General features: G+C 41.2%; 2 protein-coding genes across 5 annotated transcripts; both read right to left on the bottom strand.

Annotated features, from left to right (window-relative positions):
* Nucleotides 1-5,199: 5,199 nt before the first annotated feature.
* On the bottom strand, nt 5,200-9,573 carry LOC104941236 (uncharacterized). The gene is made up of 4 exons (XM_010766305.1): nt 9,271-9,573; nt 8,941-9,140; nt 7,687-7,878; nt 5,200-7,305 (listed from the first exon to the last, which is right to left on the bottom strand). The coding sequence occupies exons 2-4, from the start codon at nt 9,131-9,133 to the stop codon at nt 6,980-6,982; spliced, it is 711 nt and encodes a 236-aa protein (XP_010764607.1). The 5' UTR covers nt 9,134-9,140; nt 9,271-9,573; the 3' UTR covers nt 5,200-6,979.
* A 365-nt stretch (nt 9,574-9,938) lies between these two features.
* On the bottom strand, nt 9,939-20,970 carry accs (1-aminocyclopropane-1-carboxylate synthase homolog (Arabidopsis)(non-functional)). 4 transcript variants are annotated; one of them, XM_010766304.1, is made up of 17 exons: nt 20,925-20,970; nt 19,320-19,986; nt 18,154-18,911; nt 18,002-18,061; nt 17,845-17,915; nt 17,658-17,727; nt 15,095-15,161; nt 14,685-14,744; nt 14,421-14,518; nt 14,125-14,202; nt 13,834-13,934; nt 13,256-13,345; nt 13,103-13,148; nt 12,815-12,956; nt 11,802-11,944; nt 11,536-11,689; nt 9,939-10,794 (listed from the first exon to the last, which is right to left on the bottom strand). In XM_010766304.1, the coding sequence occupies exons 2-17, from the start codon at nt 19,957-19,959 to the stop codon at nt 10,376-10,378; spliced, it is 2,997 nt and encodes a 998-aa protein (XP_010764606.1). In that variant the 5' UTR covers nt 19,960-19,986; nt 20,925-20,970; the 3' UTR covers nt 9,939-10,375. The 4 variants fall into 4 exon arrangements, with proteins under 4 accessions (XP_010764606.1, XP_010764603.1, XP_010764605.1 ...); XM_010766301.1 differs by lacking the exon at nt 20,925-20,970 and adding an exon at nt 20,125-20,578 and having other exon boundaries at nt 19,320-19,981; XM_010766303.1 differs by lacking the exon at nt 20,925-20,970 and adding an exon at nt 20,125-20,577.
* Between the last annotated feature and the right edge of the window lie 1,684 nt (nt 20,971-22,654).

The following is a 22,654-nucleotide window of genomic DNA, read 5'->3' as shown; positions in this document are numbered from 1 at the left end:
CCATTATGTGTCAAGGAGTGTGAAAAGAGTATTGCTGTTGTCTGTCAACTCTAACCCCCTAACGGTCTGTGATCTCAGCTTCCCACAAAACAAAATGAGCACTTTTCGCTCACTTAGATCTACTTATTATTTCCATGGCTTTTAACTACAAAGTCCATTATAGGATATGCCAGGACAGCCGTGCCCTTTTCTCCACTATCTCTGCCAGAGCTCAGACAAGGATACAGCGTCCAGAGTAACATGCAATGATTCAAGGCTGATTTAGAGTGGCTGCTCTTAAACCCGACTTATAGAGTACAGTAATTATAGGAGGTAAAGGAGGGGCAGTGAGGGATGCTGGGTATAAGTGGGGGGCTTGGTGAGGGAGGTTGTTGTCATTTGGCAGCCAGTCCAGTTGGAGAGAGAAATTACTCTTGGTGCCAAAACCTGGGTGGTAGAGCATTTATCAGCCAGTCATCACAATGATTCACATGATCCAGCAGGGAGCCATTATTTTTAACCCCGCTTTCTCACGGCAACCTGCTGGTTGCAAGGAGGACTATCGCTATGGGATGTTTTAAGCACTGGATCCAATGTAAGCCTAAAGTAATTGTTTGAAAACAGTAGCTTGGAAAGTCAAAGCTCTTCTCAGAATCAGGCTTTGTCTGTGGGTTGGACTACACTGAGAAGGAATTGAGCTGTTGAGCCTAACTGAGGGGCATATGGCGTTTGTTCACTGCAGCAGAACACAGCGATGCCTCAGGAAGGGACTGACAAACATGTGGTCCCTGTAGTTGGAGGGGAGAGTAGCTGGCACTGAATACATAAAGATCACAAATAAATACACCATCCACCTGCTTGGCGAGTGCTTTGGGACTGTGTAGATCCAAAGGCATTGATACAGTTTTGCATTCGCTTGTCTGCCTGTACAACAAGTATAACAGTCTCTGCATAAGCAAGTTCATTCCTTGCTGAATAGGGAATCGGAAAAGGAGGCGTGTGATGGCCTTCTCATAATAACAACGATACAAATGTTATTCTTCCATTCACTCCTCCTCACTATTCCTTTCCCAGCCTTGCGTTTTGGCTCCCATGGGAAGCACATAGTTCTGATATACACAGGTTTTCATCCCTTCCCTTTTGGTGAAAGACTTGCAGGAGAGACAGAAACAGGGAGAGGAAGAGAGCTGGGGACTGTTTATTCAGTCAGATGGTCTAACGTGTGTGGAATAGATTTGAGCTAAAAAGGAAGCTGTCTGCACAATAGCAGTTGGCAGCATTGAATGTGTGAATGATGCGGAATTCATCATCATACTCTCGTTGACTCATGGACTTTGCTCTATAGCGAACAGTAAATTGAGATTTTGGACACCTAACTGCTTTTCGTTATCAATGGCAGGTGTAGTGCTGCATAATAGCAATGACACATTTATATTTTGTACTTATTTATTCATTGCATGAGCTTAATAAAACTCGCTTTTCTATGACTTAAAACTCTGTGTGGCCTCGGATGTTTAGCAAAGGCCAAAACATAGGGAAATATACGTTTTAGAATGATATATGTGTACATGTGGACAAGGCCCAGACACACCAGCAGGTAGTGACTGTGTTTAGCTCTGAAAATGGTTTGCATTATTTTGAAATACACCAAATAATAAAATGTTCATTAACTTTTCATAAACAACCATGTAAAGAAATGTATGCCTTGTTTTCACACAACACTATTGAATTTATAATCGTACAGCCAAGATGAGCGAGTAAGTCAGCAAGCGAGTGAGTCAGTCATTCAGTCAGTATCTTTCTCCTAATTTTCACAGATCTCATCATTGCTTTTTGGATTATTCACCCATGCAAAAATGATTTTCCTCAGGTGGCTGCAACTACGTCTCCCTGTCCGTCTTTTATACTCTTTTATACTCAGCCTACACTCGCTTCACTTCCTCGTGCCATTCACTGTCATTGTGAAAAGGTGTGTGTGACTCCACTGGTAGAGCAGAGCCCATTATCGTAAATAGGCCAATAAGTAACTTCACACATTGTGTCTCTAAAGCAAGCACACTCTATATGCAAAGCAGAGGCACACTGTTAAAGAAACTGGCGCCAAGTGATTATATTTGTAATTTAATTTCCTTGGTCACACAGAGATAAGAGAATAGAGCGCCTGCAGTTGGCTAGGGATGAATAGAGTGACGAGAATGGGACTACAGCTTCATTGTCTGGACTGAGATGTCCGAGACGACTCCACTTACGAACAAGGGCACCGGAGGGCAGATATGGTACACACACAGGGAGACTGAACTCAAAGACACAAAAATGTAAGTACCAGAGACAGCAGAGAGACTTTGACTATGCAAAAACACCTGCAGTCTCGAAATCAAATGGATGAATGTAAGTGCATGGATAATCAAGAAACTCTTCATTCCCTGAAGTAAGTTCTGTCTCTCCGTTTTTCTGTCTGCCTCCTCGCACTCAGTACTGCTGAGCAAACGTAATCAGCAGTGGGGTCTGGGTGGGATGTCAGTCACAAAGAGTAACGGCTCATTGCAGATTCTACAGGCGAGATGGACCTGGTCCCTGCAAAAAAAGACTACTGAAGGACACAAGGTGTATTCTTCCAACATCCTCTCTGTCTGCCTCCCTCGGTCTGCTTTTTCTGAGATTGTAGAACTGCAGATATCAAATTTCCTGACTTTTCCATTTTCAAAGGGTGTCCACTTAAACTGATGACAAGGCAGTGGAGAGCACAATACTGCAGTGGTCACACTCTGATTTTGACTAAATCAGAACATTCAGGGCTATAGAGAGCTGGCGGTGACAGAAAAAAGGTACAAAGTCCATCAAAATCTGACACCACACATTGCCGCATAGAGCTCAGGGTCAGTATGAAACTGGTTTGTGACATTTCAAATCCTTTTAGATTTATATTCAAATTCATCATCCTAGAGAAATAGTTGTTTTCACAGCCAATACATAGAAACATATTGATATACCACAACATATAGATATAGGCAGTACAAAGAATCTTCATGAATACATCCATTCAATTCAAGCTCCCAGCAATATCATTGAGGTAGATAGTTCAGGGCTGCTTTTGCAGAAGGTTAAAAACAAATGTTGATGCAAGTTCTTCTCTATTCAAATGTGCTGAACTAGATTGAGGAAAAACACTGTGTTGGTTTTGAGGTTCATCAGTTTCAATTGATATTCTGAGTGTTAGCAGTGTGAAGGCTTTGATAAACTGGGTGTTGGAAGGGATATGATTTTTTTTTGAGGCGGTGTGTGTGAGGTTGGCAAGTTTGTTTTGGTTGGAGATGTTTATCATGGAGGGTGAACAGAGCAGTAGGGGTTCAACACAACACTAACAAAAGACTTCCTGGTATCATCAATGCATGTCAGCAGTGTGTTGATCAAAACTGAGTTTATTGTCTATGATGATTCAGGGATATTTAAAGCTTCTCCTCTGATCATGTCTTATAATGAATGTGGGTGGAGGTCAGTCCAGTGCAGGTTGTGTTTGATATGCTTATTACCAGTTCTCTTTTCTTGTCTACATTTATCTGCAGGTAGATGTCATTATAATATTGTTGTGATGTATTGACTGTAAAGGTTTTTATACAGTAGGCTTTAACAGAGTTTTTGTCAACGAGTAGTCAACGTATGACAAAGTCATCAGAATATTTGAAAGATGTGGTGATGGTTAGAGGCTTTTAGTTATTTGTGTGGATGGTGTAAAGAAAGGGCCCGAGGACACAGCCCTGAGGGGCTCCAGTGTTAGTTCAAAGGTATTGTTTTTTTTTGTTCACAGTGTTTTGGATAAAATAAGCTAGGTTTTTTTTTTTTTGTTCAGTGTTAACCTAGTTTTTCAATGAGACTGTAGAGTACTAGTACAAAAATGTCATGTATAGGGTTTGCGTTGAAGAGTGACACCATTAGATTGACCAAGTTATTAACCTGACCAAGTTGGAAATGAAAATGAGTTGGGTCTGTTGCTAGTGAATTTGTGAACCCAGTGGATTACTGTAGGAGTGGTGGGATGTTGATATATAAAGTGTGTTGTTTATCTGGTGGAGTCAGATTGTGTCGAAGCAGAGAAGAAGTTGGCAAAAAGAAGGAGGTGAAGCTGCCTGCAGATTCCAGGTGTTGGAGCTGGAGCAGTTAGTGAAGGAGGCATGCCACAGCACCATCTTTCCCTCGTTTGACCCCGAAGGCAAACTGGTAGGATTTAGTAAGAGAGGATGGAGGAGAGCTCCATGGCACAGGGTTTAAAAAACAAAAGTGGGGATGCCAAATATTCTCTCTCCCTTTGTTCCCTATTCATTCCTCCTCTCATCTTCATCCCTCAATTCTGCATATTTCCTCAGCGTTTTTGACTTTGAACCAAACAGCATTAACCTGTCAGGAAAGTTACAAATGTTCCGAGTGAATTATGTAAACCACAGGGAAATAAAACTGCAAAAGGCATCAAGTTTTCGCTTTATTTCATAATTCATCATGCTCCCACATCGAGCCAAATAAAAATTGACTTATTAAGTAGTCCGACACATTCTGGCTCAAAATCCTCTGAAATACGCTACAGAATATTAATCACACTTTGTCTACCTCACAAATAATAATCAAACACAAACAAACACTTTCCTTTTTTTGGTGATTTCATTACTCGTCAAATGAGAGCAGTGTCTCCTACATTTCACTGGATTTCATTGCAAGAAGCAAAGCAAAAGATGTTACACCAGCACCACCAAAAGGTCAAGCTGAAAACAACAGCTTGCTTTCTTTACCACAAAATAAATGTTACAGCACAACACAAATCAAATTCAGGATGCTTCACCATTTTAGCAAGCAAATGTATTTATATATCTCAATGAACACTAGCGCACAGGAGCAAAGAGAAGCACATGCATTATACTGGGGGATGGGATAGTGTCAGTGCTGTAATTAATAGAACATGGCTGTACAATTGGTCTCTAATTGATATGAAGAGCAGTGGTTTATCCCAGGTTGTGTTCTACACATGCTGCTGTCTGCGGGCAGAAATCGCTGGCGGCCAACCTCAATCTTGCTGCCATCTTCTGATTGATGTCGCTGTAGAAAATGCCCTTCAACAATCAGTAGCTACAATCTCTCTGTGTCTATCAGGCCCCCTGTATATCTGTGCCTAACATCTTCTACCATTCATCTGTCATTTCATCTTTTGTGCCTAAACATCTCACTATCTTTTTCTTTCTATCTCCACATTGATTCCGCCCGTCTTTCTCTGAAGGCATTCTCAACCTTTGGTCGTTTTTCTCGGGAAGGTGAAAGAGCAGCGTTTGTGGTGGTGGAAGGGAAAAATTGAGAGTTTCTTTATGACAGACTGGCAGCCATAAAAGACTGCATGCTTTCAAAGGCCAAGACAACACCCTCAAGGGGGGGGAGGGGGGGGGGGGTGAAATAATTTAGATGAAAAGGAAATACTTTTCAAAAGTACTTTTATTTCAGAAAGAAAGTGGCACACATATTCTCTTAATTTAACAAATGAGGTTTAAAGAGGATTCTTTTAGGATTTAGCATTGAATTAAAAATAACAGTCACTGCTGAGAGGCACAGCTGGACTAAAGTGGTGAACACATATTGAACTGAATAGGTTTGAAGTTTGGGTGAGGAAGCTCTTTAGAACCATTCTGCTCATGGATCGAGTGCCGATGCAAGACGACCTTCAAGGACATTCCCCTCATTTACACAGCAATTAAGCACTACCCTGTTGGTAAATTGAAAAAGAGACAAAAATCCTCTGTGGATTTAATAACAAACTCATTACCAGGGCCCAACAGGGCGGAACTGCCTTTTAATTAGAGCAACACCTGATTAACGCCCAATTAACAGAGCCAGAGCCACTTAATTCTCCCCCACTTTGGCAGGTGCAGAACATAAACATAAGCCGTCCAGCGTCAGAGTGCTTCCTCTCCTCCAGGAAATGTGTGAGAGAAAAGTAAATAACGACTTTGGAGGCAGTCTGTTGTCGGGTGGTCCACATGCTCTGCATAGCTTGGAACTATGTTGAAAATGTGCTGGGTAGGTGATTCAAATAGCTGATATATGTAGGACTGGCTGGAAAAACCTTTGCTCCACTACACTTGCAACTCCTTAAACAGATGCAGGAACACTGCCAAGCTGTCAACCATCATGCTCAGCCATATGAGCTGATAATACCCTCTATGACAGACACACGTTAATAAACGTCTCCAACTTTTATTCAGCTGTGGAGGACAGCACATGATCAGCATAGTTAAACTAATCCGTGTTGAACGTACAACACAGCATATGACCGATAATAGATAATAAAATAAGGAATCATTAAAGTGATATTTCCATTTGTTGTATTAGCAAACACCTTTGTTTTACCTTTTATAAGAAAAAAAAAAAATCTAATGTTAAACATATGTGTATTTAACATACATCAACAACTTTGCAGCTTATACAGAAACATTGAAACACTAGTACTTTAAAAAAAACAATAGTCCAGGTTCAAGCTGGATGTTTTGTGAGTGTTTTGATAACATAAATCTGACACAAAAAAACTAAACAAAGCTGGATCTGATTCTGGCCTGGGAGCACACCTGGACAACAAGCACCAGTTTACACATACACTTTGTCAGACAACAATTGTCATCTTACATTTACCGCCCAGTTAACCAGCCAGTATTGTTGGTCCTTAGTGTGTTTTACTTTTGAGTCAATACTGGAAACAAAGTGGAGAATCAGTGCTATGATCAGCTCTTGAGAAAGCTGAAGACTTTCAGGAATCCAACTTAATTCCTCTGGCAAACACTTTAACTCCCAACACAGTTAATCAATATTCAGTCTGGTTGTATAGATCAATAATAATAATGATTCCCAAACAGGCCTCTCAGCTTGATGCCGGGGCTCGATCAGGCGAGTGAGACACGAGTGTGAATTGCTGGTTCCTCATTGAGTCTGTGTTAGTAATGTGTAACATACACATTATCATTCATTTCCTCTGTCATGTCCTAATTTCTGCACCCCACTCAAGGCTATTAGGAGCCATGTTGCTTATGCTGTTTCCAGGGTAATAACCGTCGCTGAAAGAGCATTTAGGGGCCTTAAGTTGAGAGGAAATCCGCCAGGACTCCACAGATTTCTCTAAGTCTGGCAGGATGTCAGGCACAACAGCTTGTTCAGCCATAAACACTATTATCTCCACGACCAACAGCAGGACCCAACCTAAGGCCCCTAGCCAATAGGAGGAGCCGAGGCTGGAGAAGTCCTGACGGATTTCTTCCCTGTGCTGATAGGTGAAAAAGGACCAGCTGAGGAGGAAGAAGAAACCTAAAGAAAGAGGAGAAAATCGAGTCAAATCAAGTATCATTAGGGGAAAAAGAAAAAAGTCATTAAGGTCAATTATTACGTGCCTGGAGCTTTAGAAAAGAGTTTGTATGATAATGAACTGCAATTCCAGGGAAAGTTAAAAGTGTCTGTAAAACACTGCTGCCCTGCAGGGTATGTAAATGAGGAGTACATGAAAGAAATTCTGGAGAGGTAGGTTTGACATGAACTACACAACCCAAAAGGCTATTTGGAGGTTAAATGGAAATGGGGATATGTTTTACTGCTTTACTAGGAACACATAGGTATTACAACTAATTATGAATAAAAAAACATGGTGTGTGGCTCAGGTTTCAAATGTTCTGAGCAGTGTCATGGTGTTACCTGTAGAGGCCATGGTGAACAGCAGCAGGGTGGTGGGGTACAGGGCCTGTCCTGCCATGAGGAGAGAGCGAGTGTTGGAGTAGGAGCGCACCGTCTCAGATGTCCAGCAGAGGGCAAACACCAGACACAGAGCCCCCGTGCTTACAGCCATCAGGAAGGAGAGCACTCCAAACACTCTCTCTGCCTCCAGGGCTGTAGGACAAATGCACAGTCCAAAATGAGAAAGGTAATGATTGACCATAACTTTAATTTACGTTTCTACTATGAATAGGCAGAATGTTGAAGTGAAACATGTTGTAAAAGGGAAACAGCTCTGCATAAAAGTGAAACCAATAGGGTAAAAACAAAAGTTCATGCAGAGTTTAGGTAGTTTTCATGACTGCAACATTCATTCTGAAATTCTGATTTGCACAATAAAAAAAAGAAGGAAGACATTTTACTTTTGTAACAATGACCAGCAGATTGTTTCACTTGATGTTCTGTTACAAGGGGCATCCCCATATCACATATTTCATAGTTTATTTACTGACATTATTAAACCCACCTTATGGCCTATGACTAATCAAATAGTAACAAGAATCACTACTCCAAAGCCCTGCTGGTTTTGTTATTGATAATTTGCAAGTTGTTGATTTGGTCTCTTGTCTCAATTATACTCTACTACATATATTTATATAATATTTACATTTGTTTTTCTTCTAGTGGCTAAACAGATATTTAGCATTTAACCTGAAACTTAAAAATCCATGTAGATTTGTTCTTGTGCTTGTAAAGTGAGGGGGGTTGACTTTGACCACATTATATTCAATCAAAAAGTGGGTTTGCTTAGTAACAGTGTCAATGGAATACAACTAACAAGGGATACTATTTCTTATAGTTATAGTTCTGATAGTATCCTAGCTGACCAAGATTTCAGCACATTTGCCTCCAACCAAGACTTGAGAAACTTGTGGAATTCACCGCTCTACAGGAGCGAGCTCTAACATGTTTACAGCTACTGAGAAGTTCCTCTGCAACCCATGATTTCTCAAATGATCTGTATGTTGATCCTCTCGGGATACAGAGGTGTAGAGAAAAAGGTACACTGAGGATCAGTGCCTTTCCAAAACAGACAAGTATATTCCCTTATTAATCATGCTGCAATGCTACTGTATGTCAGACTGGACTTAACCATGAGTGACATATTTGGGCAGATGACAAATTGCATTTCTTGACTAGAGTAAAATGCCAAACATGTAAATGCTTGATGCTCACCGCTGAAGTCATTGCCACCGATATGATTTGTCTGGTCACTTGTAGTGTTATTCCACTCTGTCCAGAGTCCCCTCTCCTTCAGCCAGAACGGTGTCCAGACTGCGTAGCTAACACACAGGCAACCTGCCAACCCCACACAGGACTGAGAGAACCTGAAGCGACTTGTGGACTCCCCCAGCTCCAGAAACTTCATATTTTCCCTGGCAGGGAAAACAGACAAGACAGGAGGAAATTAATATGTTATTATTACATTGAAGTTGAGCAACCTCCTTATTCAGTTGATGTAACTCAGTTTTAATAATGTCAATTGTAAGTGAAGCACCATCTTACCTTTGTTGCTGTAGAAAACAGAAAGGTGTCAGGAACAAAACTGTGCAGTATGTCTGTGTACAGGTAAAACACTTCAGGAACTATAGGATGGTTACTGCTGTACAAACAGAGCACCCTACTTGTAGTGCTCAGGACCACACGCCTTAACTCGCAAATCAAACCGTGCAGTGTTTACTCCGCCTCTGCTGCAATGGAAACTCCCCCAGACAGACGTCTGAATTCCCCCTGAACTCTCCACTGCGACCCACCAGCTCACACTGTGCAGAAAGTGAAAGCACCAACAACTGCTATTCAATATTGGAGGAAGCAGACGTTTGTGTATAGCTAACATAAAAACGATATATAAATAAATAAATGGATGTTAAAAAGGAAGTTGAAATCCCTTGACATTTGAGTGATATTCTGTAACCGCAATATAGCATGTCAAATGTAGAAAGTCTGTGGGGGTGTCAGAGTGTCATCATCCGTGACAAAACATTTAAGGAAATCCCACTCGCTGTTCCTAACAGTGAGATATCAGATATCTCACATATTCGTCATACCACCCACTTCCCTTGCCTCTGTTGCAACGGAAGGGCGCCCACAAACTAAAATAACTTTCATACAAAAAAAAAGATAGTATATAAATAAAAAATAAAAACATGAAATCCAAATAAAATTGATTCAACTTAAGACATACTAATTCATTCCTTTAATCACAGTTCATTAACTATAAAGAAATGCATAGATAAAATAAAGTGCATATGACCAAATAATAAAGACGTACAGTTGAGAGTACGATCAAAATGTTAAACAGTACAACATAACTGATTTTGGTTGATTAACATTTGGCATTCATTTAGATTTGTAAAAAGACTAACATCGTTTCAGTGTGGATTACAAATAACAAAAGGCTGTTTTTCCTTAGCAGATCAAATATAAGGCCTCGAGTTTCAGAAAGAAAGTACTCTGTTCTGTCCTTCCATGCTGGCCTTACTGGCTTTTCTTTTCTTCTTCTCTCCTCTTTAGTCAGGTGTTTGTGTCAAGCTGTTCACTGTAAACGCAGGAGGGTGAAGTATTGCCTCTTGAAAGCTGGCAGCTACGTTCGTGCATGTTTATCCTAAGCTTAATTCCCGGCTCTTTGCAGCAGGGCCTTGAATACATCAAGAATCTCTGGGTCCTCCCCAGCAGACAGCTCTGGAGTGTTTTTCTCCAGCCAATCGGATGAATGGATCTGGTTCCTGAGGGTGCCAATCAGAGAGTCCAGACTGTCCGCGGGCTTTGATGCCTCGCGGTCCAGCAACACTAAATCCTCCGTGTCCAGCGGGTCTGTGTCAGGCACAGAGCTATCCTTCTCCTTGGGCTGCTCCGATGACTTGCTCTGAGGTGATGATGTCGAGTTGACAACTGCAGCATTGTCTGAATCTGCACCGTCCTCTCTCTTTGGTTGTTGGCTCTCCTCACTGGCCGCTTTGACAGAGAGGGAATCAGGGCTGATGTTTTTTTCTTCAATTTCTCTCAAGGCTGCATTCATTCGCTTCAAACCTGACGCAACGCAAAACATTAACAGAACAAGTCAGTTACTATTATCCAATCAATACCTAGTTCAAGACAACAAAGCAGGAGGTTAAATGGAATAACACTAACCGTAGACTGAATAAATGAAATAATACATCAAAATCGATGTCAAGTTTAAGGCAGAAAAACTTGAAAATAGATTTCAAGATATAGCAGTAGAACCTTTATTTAGCCAGGAAAATCAATTAAGAGCAAATTCTTATTTTCAATGATGACCTGACAGGAGGCAAAAGGCTACCTGAGGGGATGGGGGTTGGGAGGAAGAACATAACAAGAAAGGCTCCGAGCAAAACAGAACCCAGGAGACAACACGATGACACAGAGCAGAGATGGCAGGCATAGCAGTTAAACATATAACATATCTAAAATAATACTTCTGGAGTTCAATCAGTCATTACAATAATATAGAACATTCATCCATTCAATCATTCATTCATGGTAATGCATACTATAGGAGAGGTGAAGACATTGGTAGTGAGCATCAGGCGAAGCAGCTGCATGTGTGTACCAGTGTGTTTGTAATAGTGTCCCTGAAGGAGCGGGGGGAGATAAAAGTGTCCATCTTCAAGGTTTTTTGTATGATATTCCAGCTATCAGCTGCTGCAAGCTGAAAGGCGGAGCAGCCAAAGGATGTATGGGCTTTGGGGATATAAAACTACATTTATAGAAGATGAACAATTAAGAGGGCATATTAAACTACAGACTCACCGAGCTGAAGGTGGTGCTGTTGGTCGGAGAAGACAATGCGGAACCAGCCGGGTGTTGAGCAGTAGAAGGCCTGACCAGCGCTCAACACCACCTTATGTTGGAGGAAACGCCTCCACAGGGAAAGCTCCTCCTCAAATGACGGCTCTCTGAGGTACTACAGAAAAGAAGAGACAAAAGTGACACATCATATCTCCAGTACAGGTCGCACATACAATAGAGTCAGAGTAAGAACTGAAGACATCTTAGCGTGGCATTCGTCTCGGTACCTTTCTGAGGTCAGCCCAGACGTAGAGCGCAGCAGGTCGGTCCAGGTAGGGGACGCCCATACTCTGCAGCTCTCCTGTCAGGTAGCTGTGAGCGGCTTTCAGTCTGCACCTGTTCTTCGGTAGAAATTCCTCGCTGATCCACTCTGAAACACGAGAGTGACAATAGGTGGGTGTGAATTAAATGGAACAAGTCTTTGTGCAGCAGAACCCTGCTGTGCTCCTGTCATATCAAAAGGAAGCCACGAAAGCGGGTGATATCTGGAGGAAGAATGAAAACCGCTATACAGCACATTTGAATTATTGAAAAGCTTGTTTCCAAAATGAATGGATTTAGGAATGTTAACAAACAAGCCCTTTTGTACAAGGACAGCTGATTATATAAGTGTGAATTACAACTCGTCTTTACCAAAAAGGGGTTACACACATTATTCACCAATTTCATAATACACATGTAGACATATGGAGGCAACAGCAGATGTCATTGAATTAAAAACCATAAACAAGGACACTTTTACAATAGGAAAAGAAGAGTGTGAAAACAATAGTCAGAGCGAGGGTGAGCATTTTGTTTATTATCTTGATAAATGTGTTTACAAAAGTGATAAGTAATGTTTGAACTAATTTCTATCTATATGTGTATTGAAATAAACCTTATCTCTATAGTTGCGCAGAGCTGACGGCCGACAGCTGATACGAGTTAACACTGGCCCAATGTTCTCTTCCATGAGAGGTCACGGTGATAGAAAGTCTCTAAACATAAGAGACAGCAATGATACTGCCTTGCTTAGCATGTGTTAACAAACAAAAACCTTGTTTATGATAAATAGTGAGGGTGAATGGCTATGATAAAGAACCTATGGTAATATAAAATGTGACTACAATGTGTTATCGTATTGCTCAGTTTCTGTTCTTATTGGACAACCTCCAAAACACCTTCAACCTGGGACGTAACTAGATACTTTTCTCATTAAGATATCATTCACCAAAAGCACATGTGAATCTTGGATCCATACCTCTGTCCTGAAGCAGTTGAGCTACCTGGCGCTGTGTGGTTCCAGAGATACCGTGGAAGGAGCCCAGCTGAGCCAAAGCCTCCACCAGGTCTCTGTTCTCAGTGTACAGAGTGCCGATTCTGAATCCTGCCAAAGCAAAGTCCTAGAAAACGGCAAGAGGTGTGAATGAAAAAAGAACGCCGAGAGCTAAAAACCCACTGAAGTAAGTCTGAGATGTCCCTGTGCTGTGAGCAGGGATATCAAAGTCTCACAATGTCACACTCGCATGCAGCCCAGCACAGTACGTACCTTGGTCATCCCCCACATTACGTGTGTCCTCTGTGGGTCGGGCAAACTAAAATAAGTGCACACCGTTAGCAGTTAAGAGGCTGTCTTCGGCCACAGTCTTTATGATTAAGTGTGTAATAGAGTAATCATGCAGAGGTTAGGTTCATGAAGTACCTGTCTATACTGAGGACGCTGTGAAAGGCGACAGATTCATCAAAGACCGACAGCATGTACACTTCGTCCACGATAGTGTGGAGCTCATTTCTAAAGAGGGAAAACATGGAGAGAAAGATAAGAAAAAAAATAATATAGTGGAGCATTAATAAATGGTTTTATACTAGTAATGATTGTTTATGACAAAAGAAAATGCAACAGAAATGTAAAATAGTCTCCTCAACATCCTGCATCAGGGTAAAAGCACTGTGGTTTATGGTTACAGCAGCTCAGTGCCTGCAAGCGTCTGTGGTGGGAATCTCTCTTGCATGATCATTTAGAAAACAATGGATGATGCAGGAGACCCCTTTGCTCATGGCTGCACTTGAAAATATGCTGATGGTAAGGAGAGGTGATAAAACTCTATCAAGAGCGCCTGATATTCCACACATGGGACAGGGCTCTCGGGCCGTAAAATAAAGAATCAACAATAGGAACTGTTTGCAGTGCTTTTGGCCATGTGCTTAAAGGAGCCAAAGGGCTGCCGAGAGGATTACAGTGTTAGGCCAGAGCTTGAGATAATAGCGGGGCAAACACACCTTTTGGCAAACTCCAAGAAGGCAATCATCTCTTCCGGGGTGTAGATCTCAGCCAGAGGATTGTGGGGGTTCATCAGGATAACAGCTTGGATGGTTAAACCCTAAAAGAGATGGGTAGTTTCTAAATACATTTAAATGTGTTTTTCATCTTTAAAAATAAAGCAAATCACTTAGGAAACATAGAGTATCCAAGGTTCTTTTCTAAATACAAAGCATTGTTTGAGTGGTTTGGTGTTTCTTTAAATATTCATTAGGGGTAAGTGCTTCGACACAAATGCAATCATAGCTTACCTCTTGTTTAGCCCTCTCTAAACCTTCTTCTAGTTTGCTCACAGTAAGGTGGAAGGGCCGACTGTCTTTGCCATCACCCTAAAAATAAAAGAACACAACACAAAAACATTCAATTGGAAATCTGATGATACAACTTACTGCGTAAGATCCCATGATGTTCTTTAATGCAATGCCAATATCATATACAGTATGTGAGACACAGTATATTTAATCTATATCGTAATGTAACAACAACAAACATGTTGAACACCAACACATAGTAAGCAATCCAAGTCAATCCGGCTCTCTTTTCTTACCTCACAGTCGAGAGGGACATGGAAGAGTTTCACATCACTATACAATTGTAAATCTTCAGTTATAACACCGTAGAAAGGAGTAGAAATGAGAACGGCATCTGTAACATAATAAACACAAAGACCATATGAAATACAAAAACACATACATTAACACCCATATGGGTATTTTCATTGCTAAATTAGAATGAAATGTACCAATAGCTAGATATGATAATCAAAGTTTTAATTTCATATTGTACATATTCACACAAGTGATTGATTTACCATGAACGTTTGTAGTAACTGGTCCACTTTTCAGGCTTAAATTGCTATTTATGTAGCTGCCTAAATAATCATGTTGAGGAAAAAGTGTTAGGGTTATATGATTATACTACAACTACCCAATGCTTTTATATTTAATACGATGAACATTTTTAATAGGAAAGGCAAGTGTATTTATATAGCACATTTCAAAACAAGGCAATTCAAAGTGCTTTAGAAAAATGAAAGACATTAAGAAACATTTGATGAAATGACATTTAAAAACACTCATTTAAAAGCAAAGATACATGAATAAAAGTAACAAATACAAAAGCAACACAAACAAACTTCAGCTGCTTTAGTGGACATATTTGTATTCATTCAGTATAGATATGGAAGCATTGTGTTTTTATGTCAGTGTCGTCTGAACTTACCTTGAGGGTCACAAATTACTGCAGCGATACACGAGAAGAGGGAGCCACAGCCATTCATCACCACAACCTAAAAAAACACACACACACACACATTCACCGTGTTGTGAAAACCCAATTAAGGCACAGAATGAGGCTGATTAATTTGCCACATTTTCATCCACCTACTACAACAGCCATTCATTACATCTGCAAATTAAGTTGTTTAAACAAGAAAAGAGATATTTTAGTTCAGGAGCAGTACTTAGCATCTTTATAATCATTACAAGTTAATGAGATACATTAATTTAATTCACTGCCTTAATTTGAGGGAACGAATGGCTGTTATCCAAATTCTCTTCTGAAGCAGCATTATAAAACATTTTTTTAAATACTTATTTGTCAGTAATTACATAAATTGCTGGACATCAGTATTAGTCATGGGAAGAGGACCTGCTATCACAGATGGGCTCTACATTCCAATCTAGATGGACTGGTAACACAGAGGGTCTCTAATTAGCACCCGACACATGCCAAATGCAGGTTAATGGTTGGCTCTTTGGTGGACAGGGAAAATGTTGTTTAAGTTGCTCATAACGGCTAGGACTGTATAAAAGCTGCGCTATTGGCCTTAGAACTTTATTCATTTTGATTTAAAGTTGAAGTTGTTATTCAATTCAAGTCTGTATAAATGAAAATATATTGATAGTATATTATTTGCATGTTTGTGCATGCATGTCAACAGTACCATTCCAACCTCCAATCCCGAAAAAGAGGGCTCCCAGAAAGCCAAGGTGTAAAGCCAACACTAATATTCACTGTGAATGTAATGCTTTCAGTTTAGATACATCTAACATTAAGGACATACTAAGTTTTCCTTAGTTTTGTACCTAGTATACTGCAGCATGCCACTGTGCCAGACAGTGACATTTTTTTATTTCAGACCCTGATTAAGAACGACAAAATGAAAAAGGAGTATTTTAAAGCCTGCTCTCAGATAGCTTCATCGTGATTAATTTGACCAAACTGACTCAAAAGGTAGTGCTTAAACTTTAGTCCAGTTTCCCAATTAAAAGGCTGCAAGTTAATAGGTGTGCTCTAGTTGCTTTATTTCCCCTTTAATAAGCCCCGAGCCTGTATTTCAGGTCTCAGGCTCGAAAATGACATTCCCAGAACAAATGACCATATCTTCCCTTCTAAAAGGGTTAAATGAATAATCTTTTTTCTCAAAGCAAGGTTACACCTGTGAGTTGGATGTAGAAGTGTCAGAATCAATATAGATGTTTTTATTTTAAAGTAAATTCAGATTGAACACAGTAAAAAAAATGCAAATTATTTTGTCCGTCCAAAAAAATAAATTACTTATAGTGAAACCCACCTTTGAATGATGGGATGGTAGACTAAAAGCTTTAGCAATCCAAAGTAAAACATATAATAAGTACCCTGTATCAAGATTGATGCAAAACAAGTGAAAAAATGACCTTTTTAGAGAGATTAAGCACAAAACAAACACCTCTGGGGTCATTTTGGTGGATTTTCCATATTTCTGGCCCCCCTTGGTCGATTTTGCTGATTGACATCTCTTTCTAACCGTCAGAGCCAATGGAATCGAAGGGAACTCCCACATACTCCTTATTTGGTCATGTGTGTGTGTGAGACTGGCACATAGCCCATAGACCGGAAGCTGCGATAACTCTGGTGGCTACCATTAGCAGCTAACTTTTACTCTCCAAGTTTTACATAAAAATGGAATTATGGATTATAAATGTAAAAAAATATTACCCAGAAACATTATCAACCTATGGATTAGCCGATCCAGCCGCGTTTTTTCACGTTTTAATGCCATTGAACAAGTCTTTTGATCAGATTGACAGCTACGGTGAGACGATAAGTAATAAGGGTATATTTTATCTTGAGTTCTGTGCTAAAGTGCGTTAGCATTTTTCGCTCAGGGGTCATTTAGATGCTTCTTATGAGACTTGTGTTTTGTTTTGGTAAAAATAGTTTGTATCGTCAGTTAGCTGAGATTCTTCCGGTTAATCTGGTATAACACATTAATAGGTTCTTAAATATTAAGATGCCCTGAGACACGTGGTCCGTGAAAAAAAAAAAAAAAGCCCCCGCCGAGGGGGGGCTTTGGGGCTTAACAGGTTAAAAAAAAAGTAAGGAGACCACAATGTTAAAGAATAATTAATGAATAATTCAACATCTTATTTTAATTGCTGGTTTAGAAGCACATTATAGTTAAAAGTAACATGTACGTTAGAGTCAAAAGTGCAAGTCATTCTGAAAATAGTTTCCTTACAAAGGTTTAATTATTAATGAATTCATGTATATGTATGTTGTAATGCACTAAGTATTAGTGCTCAGTAGTTTAAACTCTTGAGATGATTTCTGTATTTTGCTTTTATACAATATGTTGTGTGTAAAATGATATGCAAATGTTGCAACATCTACAGTCATAATTTACATGTTGCAAATATTTCCATCCGTCATATTGTGGGGGAAGTGCAACTGCTTGTGTTTTACAGACTTTTCAAATTAGTTGTGTTACACTCGAGCACCAAAAGCAATAATCTTCACTCACGTTGTCCGCCTTCAGTGGGTTTGGAGAACTGCAGTAGTGAGTAAGGAACTTTGCGACCTCCTCTCTTAGGCTGAAAGGGAGAGAAATGGAGAGGTTAGAAGAGGGTTTTACTTTAAAAGGGCTTGTTAAAATGAAACTTTACGACAGTCCTCTCATCTGAAGCGAAAATAAATGTCCAATTACTTACAATGTATGTCCCCTCCAGTCTGAATACTGCAACAATGATGGGTCAATGTGTAGCATTTCAGGCCTGGTCAGCTGTAGCAGAAAGGAAAATGAAACTAATTTGTGAATCCAGGGAAAAGATCTTTTAAATTACCAGGATGGGGTTTCACATTAATTACCCGCGTAAGAAGAAGATCATAGCATAGTTTGTTCTCACTGGTACCCATGTTGATTATACCCTGGAAGCGAGAAAAGTGTTTAAGTGTCATTCTTTGCGTCATCAGAGCTGTCTGACAGCTGCAAAGCCAATTTATTCATGACCCAGACTCACATCGGGGTTATCTCTGTCGTGGTGTTTGTCCAATCCATATTGAGCAAACCCCTCCTGGAGGATGCCCTGATGCTGTCGGATGATGTTACCACGGTTGGACAGGTATAGGCTAGAGCCAAGAGTTCCTGCTCCTCTCTCTATTGCCAAAACATTCTGGGACATTTTGCAGGGCTTGACAGATGTAGGCGGTATTGACTTTATCGTTTCCTGAGTGGAAGCAGCCAGCGTCGTGGGAGCTTCTGAAGGCAGCTGAGATAAAGATGATGAGACAGAAGGGGCGGTTGTGGTCACCACTGAGGCTGACAGATGAGGTAGGGCTGAGCAGGAGGGGTCATTCGGTGTTGTCGCAGCGGTGGGAGCGGCCTGTCTGACAGCAACCAATGCCCCTGTGAGCATGCTGAACAGGCGGAGCTCGTGTTGGCGCTCCTGTTCTGCCCTTTTCTCCTCTCGCTGTTCTCTGCGCTCCTCGGCTTGCAGCTCTCTATCCAGACGCGCTTCCTCCAGGGTGAGAAGGCGCTCCTCTGCTGACTGCTGCCAGGTCAGGAAGTTGGCCAAGGCCTTATCCAGGCTCCTTTGACCGCTGCATCTAGCACCCCCAAGGCCCCATGATGATTTGCCATAAAGGCGACGCTTCCTCTGTCTCACTGAAGATGGGGTATGAGGGCCATTTTGACTGGGCAGCTCAGAAGTGTCCCTTGGCGCATGATCACCACCAACAGCCTGGGTGGCAGGACCGGCAGTGTTCAGGTCGCTAAAACCTGCAGACATGAACAAAATATGTTTTAATTACACGTATAACCTGAGGTTAATGACAGATTAGATCCAGCACCAGACACTTTGTATGCTGCTATGGACAGTCTTGCACTAATGTACATTTCTCAAAGGTATTGAAGTGACTGTTGTTTTTTATATATTGATTGTTGTGGTTTTATGTATGTCTTAATGTGTGCATATGTATAAATGTGTCTGTTGATTATGTATGTATATATACATATTTTTATATATATTTGTTTTTGTATTCGGAATTGTTGGATCTCCCTGTCTGTACACACAAACTGAAAGATTGACAATAAAGTTCACTTTGATATTATATGATATAGTTATATATCATATATCATGTATATTATATACATAGTCTTAGTAATTATAATATCTGAAATGACTACCTGAGGGGGAGATCCTTGCATTTGTGGAGCTCTCCCCTCGGCCCGGAGAGTCCTCTTGCCCCAGTAGAGACTGCCCATCAGTTTCCTGTTCATCTCCTGACCCATAGTACATGTCAGGGGGGGCAACACCTGAATTCAGCATGCTCTCCTCCACATCTTCACATTTAATGTCCAACGGATCTCCTGGTTTTGGGGGATGACCAAACAGAAACCCCCCTGAGGAAGAAGACCCAAAGGTGACTGTTGGGACCCCCTGCAGGAATGAGTCAGGCCCGTCAGGGCTTTGAAACACGTGTTGGGCTATGACAGCTCCCCCCAAGGAGGAGTAGGTAATAGCCGGTCGGTTCGCCAGCACCCTATCCATCACATCATAAAACTTCCATGACCTAATTTTGTGATTGTCTTTAATGCGACGGTACTCCAGCTTCATCTTTTTTATCTTTTCCCTGCACTGGTCCCCGGTACGACAGACGCCCTTTTCCCGCAGAATGAGGGCTATGCGGTCAAATACACGCTGGTTTCGCAGGGAGCTCTCCAGTTCAATCTGCACAGACTCATCGGACCACAGCTGCAGCAGCTCCACTATCTCCGGGTCGGTCCAGTTGCTGCCTCGCTCGTGCCTCCTCCCTCGAAAGTCCATGCTCCAAGTTACAGGACGTAGGCTACTCTGCAACACAAAACCATGGGGAAATATAAGCAGCTTACCTCTGTCAATACCACTTCAGGAATACCAAGACAGTGACATACCTAGAAAGTGGTAAACAACATTTATATACACCCTGTTTAACCTCATGTGGTGCCTCACCGTGAATAATACGTGCAGCTGTTCGGAACCAGATTGTTATAACTGTCGCCCCGATGCAGTGTCATCTACGCCTTATGTCCCGGCTGGTTAACCCGGTTTGGACTGGTTTAGATTGCTAAAGCTTTATATAGCCGGTTCTAAGATGTGTAATGCATTATACGGAGAAAATCTGTAACAAGTTGGCGAGGAGGGGAATAGACCGAACAAAGATATGTACATCCGGGTTGACGGCACATGCGTGCTGTCCTTATTCCGGGATAACTTTGTTCCGTGCTAAAGCGGGGCTTCTGAAAACGGTCTGGATTCACTTGTACCAGGCTGTTACGGGTAGACAGCAGTCAGACTGAGAGCTTTCTGCTATGGCCCCCTCTACCGTGCGGTGTGCAAGTAATGAGTGTAAGTCAAATACTTACCCAGAAGATGGCAGTCACGCACAGCATTACGACTCAGACGTTTGTGAAAACAAGGATGTGTGTTTTGTATACAAGCGTAGCCCAGAAATCATTTGTAACGCTGAAACAACAATGAAAGAACTTGAATAAAAGCCTTAATCAAATCTATATCGTGAAATATAAGTCAGTTGTTTAAATAAATCATTTGTAGGCCTACTCTAATGTTCGGGATTTCATGAAAATGTTACACAGCAAATTTATTTATTTCAGCTGCTTAAGAAGATGAACCGATAATATCTAATAAAAAATCGGATTAATGTATCCTTGGGTCAGTTAATTCCTGTTTATTGCCCTATAGAAACAGAAGCCGCCCATTTGAACGACCACGGTGATACAAATCAAACACACCTCAGTCCAGTCGGCTCAAAACGTGACGTATTTCCTGGAGAATCTTGGTTTGTGGCAGTTTGTTGTCATCTTCATCCAGTAGTGAACCGTTATAGTATTGGCATGTAGCCCCTTATTCTCAAATTTGTATCTATTCGTGTATTTACTTTTTCGTGTGTGAAGTAATGCCAACATAACGAAACTCTAGCCAGCAGATCGAGCCATTTAAAAGTACCCTTTAAAGAAATATAACTGGGTGCGACCGCTGAAGTTAACTGTCAAAATATCGGCAAGTTGTTGGCGGATAGGAGGCGAGACTGGAGAGTTGATTTCAGCACTTTTGGAGGAAGATGGGTGTGTTCGGCTTGCAATATTATCTATCTCCTGGACCAAGTAGAGGAAGTGCAGCCTCAGGTTGGATGCAAAGTTGAAAGTGAAGCCTCGGGAGAAGAGGAGTCTCCGCCCGGAGGAAGAAGGAGAAGATAATGAGGAGACATGACGTCTGGCTCCTCATTGGCATCTTAGGTTTTTTTTAAAGCCACGAGTTACATGTGTTCAAAGCAGGGAGGGGAACTGTGGCAGAGTGGGTGGGAACAATGGGACTATTTGCGGAGAGCATGAAGGCTGTTTTAGCATAAAGTCTCTGCCAGCGCTGCCGATCGCTGTGCCCAGTCTTCCCAGTCAGGTAGACCATTGCCCCAGTGTGGGTTACAGGCTTTCTTTATCCAGTAAAGGTGGACCTCTTTTGTTGAAGGAGACATGACTTGAGCAGCTTCGGTCCGCTTCATCTCCGAAGTTTATTGCTGGTAAGATTACGGCATGTGTGTTGTAACTCTTGTATTTAGTGAGTATTTTCCTGTCTCATTTGAATGTGAATTTAAATTCATCATCTGCTTTATTTTCTGTCTCTTGTGTGCACACACTCTCTCGTTTGCCTTGTCTCTGTTACTTATTCACCCTAGAACCTTAATAGGCTTAATCCCCCATCAAGTGCAAACAAATGCTGCAATACCTTCCACTTAGTTCTGCTTCTCAGGCAAGGCAGATATGTTTGGACTATGCACAATTCCCCTGCACACTGGCATTAGATATTTGTGCCTATTTTAAGAAAAGCAAAGTGTGCTCAGTTTGAATCAGCCCGCTGAAAAACTAAACACAAAGTGATCTAATGCATCCTATCTTCTACTGGCCCCCTGCTTATCCTTGTTAATTTGTTTTTGTTGTTAATTGAAAGTGCAAGTTGTACTGGATCTACAAGGGAGAAGTCAAGGTCACCAGCAATTGAAGCAAACTGCACAGCTCCAAGCTTCATTCTCAATTGGATTACACCACCTCACCGCATCAAAGATTAGGCTACCCTATTAAACTAATCTTTTTGTCTGTCTCTGTCAGGCATACAGATGGCCAAGGCAAGTTAGGAGATTCAAGGTATTAGAAGAGTTTGTCATGCATCATATTTTTGTTGCTAGAGGAAGCTGGATTTAGTAATTCAGATAAACACTCAGACACCAACTCTCCAGCTCTGTTGATCCTCCACCGGCATTGACTTCAACAATACAGGTAATCCCTCAGTATTGAGCTCTTACAAGCACAGATTTTACAAGAAGCATACAACAGGAATTCAGTGGAGGAAAAATAGTTATAAATACCAAGTTTTCAATAATATAGCACATCTATAACCTATGCCAAAGTGTTGTAAACGAGAAGACGTTTGACACACGGAACAAAGATTGCCTGTTAAAAATTGAGTT

The sequence above is a fragment of the Notothenia coriiceps genome, unplaced genomic scaffold (assembly GCF_000735185.1).
Source record: "Notothenia coriiceps isolate Sejong01 unplaced genomic scaffold, NC01 NC01_scaffold00003287, whole genome shotgun sequence".
Classification (NCBI taxonomy): domain Eukaryota; kingdom Metazoa; phylum Chordata; class Actinopteri; order Perciformes; family Nototheniidae; genus Notothenia; species Notothenia coriiceps.
This window is presented reverse-complemented; position numbering and strand designations above follow the sequence as displayed.

Excerpts from the sequence above, each read along its gene's own strand:
- LOC104941236 (XM_010766305.1), bottom strand. The coding sequence starts at position 9,133 with ATGAAGTTTCTGGAGCTGGGGGAGTCCACAAGTCGCTTCAGGTTCTCT. Across the intron at positions 7,879-8,940 it reads CGGTGGCAATGACTTCAGCG|CCCTGGAGGCAGAGAGAGTG; the intron begins GTGAGCATCAAG and ends TTTGTCCTACAG. Across the intron at positions 7,306-7,686 it reads GTTCACCATGGCCTCTACAG|GTTTCTTCTTCCTCCTCAGC; the intron begins GTAACACCATGA and ends CTCTTTCTTTAG.
- accs (XM_010766301.1), bottom strand. The coding sequence starts at position 20,189 with ATGACACTGCATCGGGGCGACAGTTATAACAATCTGGTTCCGAACAGC. Across the intron at positions 17,916-18,001 it reads ATGATCTTCTTCTTACGCGG|CTGACCAGGCCTGAAATGCT; the intron begins GTAATTAATGTG and ends TTTCTGCTACAG. Across the intron at positions 12,957-13,102 it reads TAATGTGGGGGATGACCAAG|GACTTTGCTTTGGCAGGATT; the intron begins GTACGTACTGTG and ends GCCGTTTTCTAG.